This window comes from Bison bison, unplaced genomic scaffold (assembly GCF_000754665.1).
Source record: "Bison bison bison isolate TAMUID 2011002044 unplaced genomic scaffold, Bison_UMD1.0 scf7180017523789, whole genome shotgun sequence".
In the NCBI taxonomy this organism is placed as follows: domain Eukaryota; kingdom Metazoa; phylum Chordata; class Mammalia; order Artiodactyla; family Bovidae; genus Bison; species Bison bison.
Window position 1 is genome coordinate 1 of NW_011406419.1, and position 4,517 is coordinate 4,517.

The 4,517-nt window shown below is 64.7% G+C and overlaps 1 protein-coding gene across 1 annotated transcript; it reads right to left on the minus strand.

The window, feature by feature from the left end:
* Positions 1-24: 24 nt before the first annotated feature.
* Positions 25-4,226, minus strand: LOC104997957 (cytochrome P450 11B1, mitochondrial-like; the record flags this gene model as incomplete). The annotated part of the gene is given in 8 exon segments (XM_010852964.1): positions 25-98; positions 101-221; positions 296-374; positions 791-957; positions 2,370-2,524; positions 2,796-2,999; positions 3,094-3,293; positions 4,071-4,226. Coding segments are annotated over 8 exon segments (1,156 nt in total), but the record flags the coding sequence as incomplete, so codon positions are not given.
* Positions 4,227-4,517: the final 291 nt, after the last annotated feature.

Genomic DNA, 4,517 nt, shown 5'->3' on the forward strand with positions numbered 1-4,517 from the left:
CCGTGCCCCTCGCGGCCCACTCACATGGTGCAGCAGGAGCAGCATCTCCACCTCGGCCACGCGCCGCCCCAGGCACTGGCGTACGCCAAAGCCAAAGCCAGGTGAGGGAATCTGCTTCCAGAGCCCTGGCGGTCCAGCCAGCGCTGGGGCTGATAGCTCTCAGGCCTGGCGAACACGGCGGGGTTTCGACCCAGGGAATAGAGTAGGACCTTCACCAGCGTCTGCAGCAGCGGGAAGGGGCCAATGTCAGCTGGCCCCTGGGTGAAGTTCGGCGGGGCTCCAGGGCCTCACTCACCCCAGCTGGGATGTGGTAGTTCTGCAGCACCAGGTCCGAGCTCACTTCCCGCTCCAAGGTGATACCCATGGGGTACAGCCTGCGCACAGGAGCATCCAGCAGGGTCCTCAGCTGTGACCGGGCTCCGGACACCCTCTGCAGCCTTCCTAGCCCAGTGCATATAGCCTGAGGGCAGCCTCCCAACCCCGGACCCTCACAGGTCACTCCTGGCACTGGGAAGCCCAGATCCTGAGGTGTTCCTCCCTTCCAATTCCCAAGTAAGCCAAAGCTCCCCAAGCCAGCGAGGACGTGACTGACAAGGTCACCAGGACACTGAGGTGGGATCCCGGAGGAAGAAGCACCAGGCTCCCCCCAGGGAGAAGAAGAGGAGGTACAAGGGGTGTGCACCCCTGGGCAAAGGAGCTGTCAGCCCCAGGATCCGTCGTCAAGCCCAGCAAGAGGGCTCTGCAGGCACGGGGCCAGGGCCGTGGGGAAGTCCAGGTCCATCTCGCCTACCTCAAGTCCTCCTTGAGGGCCGCCCGCAGCAAAGGCAGCTCCGTGATGGCCCTCTGGGGATTTTCTGAGATCCGGGCCTCAGCCACCAGGCTCTCCTGGCGCAGCGCCTGCTGCACCTCCGGGTTCCGAGCCAGCTCAAAGAGAGTCATCAGCAAGGGGAAGGCTGTCTGCAGGGGGCGCAGAGGGCCAGGTGTAGGCCGTGCCCCTCCACTCCGGAGCCTCTCCCAGAAAGATGGTGGTCCTCTGGGGACAGGGGACCTGCATGCTCGGAGACCACAAAGCCCAGACCTGGAGTCCTGGAGATTCTAAAACCAGCTCGTCAGCTTTCCCTGAATCCCTCAGGGGAGGCGCCCCCAACGTCACTGAGACCCAGGCCTCCTCTGGCCACCTCAGAACCTGAGGTTCTCTTCCTCCTCTGGGTCCAGGAGGGGCTCACTCTTGGCATCTACTAAGTGGGCAGACTTGAGGAGCTGAGGTCTATCTGGGCATCCACAGGCAGGTCGGTTCACAGGGTCCTAGCAGGAACCGGCCACCCAGACTCCCAGCCGTTGCCTCCTCCTGGATCATTTCCCTGTGCAAAGAGTGGTGCCCGCTATCCAGCTGGAGACCTGGGCAGCTCGGTATCTCCTAAATGTCGTCCCCAAGGTAACCTGCCCCTGGCATCCGCTGCCGTGCAGATCGGGCCTCCCTGGGGCTCCCTGAGCTGTAGTCCGTACTGTGCTCTGCCCTGTGGCCTGTGAGGGACCCGATGCCTGAGTGAGATACTCCTCACACTGGCTTCCTCTAGCCTGGGATACAGGCCGGGTGTGCAAGGCCCTTCCTGACAGAGGCCCTGACCCTGTCTGCCCTCCTCTGCCCGCTTGCCCTGTTCCCTCCACTCAGCCTCATGGCCTTTCCTCGCTGCCGGCTCTTGCAGGGCCTGGCCTGCTGCCCTCCGGGCCTCCTCTTCTGTGTGGTCTCTCCAATTTCAGCAAAAGCTGTCCTTCTCCAGGAAGCCTTCCCAGAGCAGGCACATGCCTGGCCCACCCTCTCTCACCTTATGGCTGCATCACAGCCCCGGCTCAGGGAGTGTCTCCACCTGAAGCCCGCACCTCAGCTCAGGGCCGGGGTGCCTGGCCCTCAGAGATGCTGGCAGAGGGAGGCTCGGTCTAGAGGCAGGACACTTCAGCTGCACTGTACACCCTGGGCCTGGCCCGCCCCCTGGGCTGGCTTCCCTGCCACCTGCTCTCTCCCCCACATGCTAGAACCTCTTGCTGCCCCTCCCATTAGCCAGTCACCTCCTAAGGGTCGTGTCTGTCCCTGGAAAAGGTCTCTAGTGTGACTCTGCAGCCGAACCTCAGCCCTTCCCCTCCCCCCAGGACCCCGAGGACCTCTGATGCTGCAGGTACCCAGGCCTCCGGCCACTCTACACTCTGTCTGGAGCCTGGTTTCTCATGTGGGTCACCATAGACTCCTTCCCTTTGGGAAGCTGGAGGCATAGATTGGGGAGGGGCGTGGAGGAGACATTTGCCCTGGGAGGAGGCTGCCTGGAGGCAGGGGAGCTCCCTGCTCTATGGGAAGGGCTGGGTGCTGGCCTGACCGTGTCCACACTCCCAGCAGTGAGGTCGATCGTGTTGGCCTTGATGGTATCCAGGGTCATGTCTGCTCGCATCAGCAGCTCTGCCACGATGCCGCTGTAGTGCCACGGGTGGCCGAGGGCCAGCTCCTGATAGATTCTCTGGATGGCTCTGTTGGCTGCAGGATGCATAGCGACAGAAGCCCCGGGTCTGGCGCTGGGAAGCACTGCTCTTTGTCATCCTCCCGCCCTTTACCCTCCTCCATACCCCCAATTCTCCACATCCTGCCCCAGTTCTCAGGCCCGCCCAGGCCAGCATCACTGCCGATGGGTCTGGGACCATAACGAAGCCACAAGCCCCTCCCGGGACCTCAGTCCTTCTGCGACTGTGGTGAGTGGAGGGGGCCCCGGGATCCCTAGTCACCGCACTGCCCGGGCTCCGGCCCTCACCATACTGGAAGATGTAGTCCCAGGCCTCAAAGTGCTCCCTCCACATGTTGGTGCTCATCCACCGTGACAGGCGCCTGGGCACAAACATGAGCTGCACGGTGGACTTCAACATGGCCTCCAGCGCGTGGATAAAGTTCAGGCTGTCAGGGTTTGGTTGCTGGGTCAAAAGGCCAAGCCGCTCCCCGTAAAGGACTAAGGTGCTGGCTGTGGGATGAGGGGTTCCTGAGCCCCAGGCAGCCTGGGCCTCAGGGCCAGCTCCCCCCACGCCCTGAGGTGCGCCTGCCTCCCCAGCCCACACCTTCGATGGTGTAGCGGAAGACGCTGGGTGCGATATGCAGGGTCAGACTCCCCCGAGCATTCTGCAGCACCCTCGCCTTCAGGGTCTGGGAGAAGTCCCTGGCCACGCCATCCACCAAGGGCGTGTACTTCTGCAGGGCTGGCAGCGAGAGGACGTCTGGGTTCAGCCGCAGTCGGTCCAAACGCCACTGGGGCCCGTTGCTGTAGAGCAGGGAGCGGACTGTCAGGGTGTCAGTCAGCAGTGGCCCTGACCTGCACCCCACCTTCCTCTCTCCAGAGAGAAACGGGCCACACAGGGAGCCGCCTGCTGGTCGTCAGGGGCAGGCTGACCCTGTTGGGATGCCGGTGGCACCTCTTTCCTCGGGGCAGCTTCCTGTACTTCACCCAGGCTGAGACAGGGGCTTCTGGCTGAGACTGCTGCCGGGGTGTCTGCAGAATCGCAGGCTCCCTGCCTGCCACATGCACCTCCCCACTGGGCTACCTCTGGGCCTGGAGGCTTCTTCTGTGAGGAAGGAGGCTGAGCCCCTGGGAGCTGGCCCAGCTTGCTCTCATCACGCCCCAGAGTGGGCGAGGCCTCTGCCATACTGGCTGCCCGCTCCCCTCCCCACACAGCCCCTGCCCCTTGAGGCAGAATCCAATTGTGCCTCTCCTGGTGTTCCCCACACAGGGCCCAGTGCCCGTGGGGGGCTGCTAGCAGGGCCTGGGGGGCTGAGGGAAGGGAGACATGCACCCAGCCGGAAGGCCCTTCGGAGGCCTCTGCAGGCTTCACCCTCCCTCCTCTGGCCCTGCAGGGCCCTTACCCGGTTCCAGGGCACACAAGTTGCCTGGGGCACGGGCCCGATCTGGAGCCGGTGGGCACCCTCTCCCCAGCCACCCAGGTGGGCCTCGGGCAGGCTCGCTTTGAGGCCCTCCCCGTCCCACGTGCTCTCTGCACCCAGGCCGCCCTGCCCCTCCCTCCGCACCCCCACCGGCCCTCACAGCAAGAACACGCCACACTTGTGCCCGCGAGCCTGTCGGTAGGCCAGCCAGGGCTCCAGGATCATCCGCTGAGGGTGACGGCTGTCCGCCTGCTGCAGCCTCTCCACGTCCTCGGGCAGCATCACGAACACCATGTGTCTCCCTCCCACGTCGTACCTGTGGGGCAGAGCTCTGCGGTCTGCTGAGGGGCCGTGTCCTGCCTGGTCCCCGCTCCATAGAGCCAGGCGCTGGATCAGAGCAGGCGGGCCCTCCCGCGGTCTCACTGAAGCCTCCTCTCCTCTGGGGTCTGCGTTCTGTGCTCCCAGCAGCGAGCCGCCCAGGGCTCCTGCTCGCCAAGGGCCCCAGTCTGCGGTGGCCGAGACGCACACCTGCCCCAAGGAGCCCCTTCCCTGCCCCTTCCCTGCGGCCCGGGTGCCCCTGCCAGGATGTGGTCAGTGGGATGTGGCA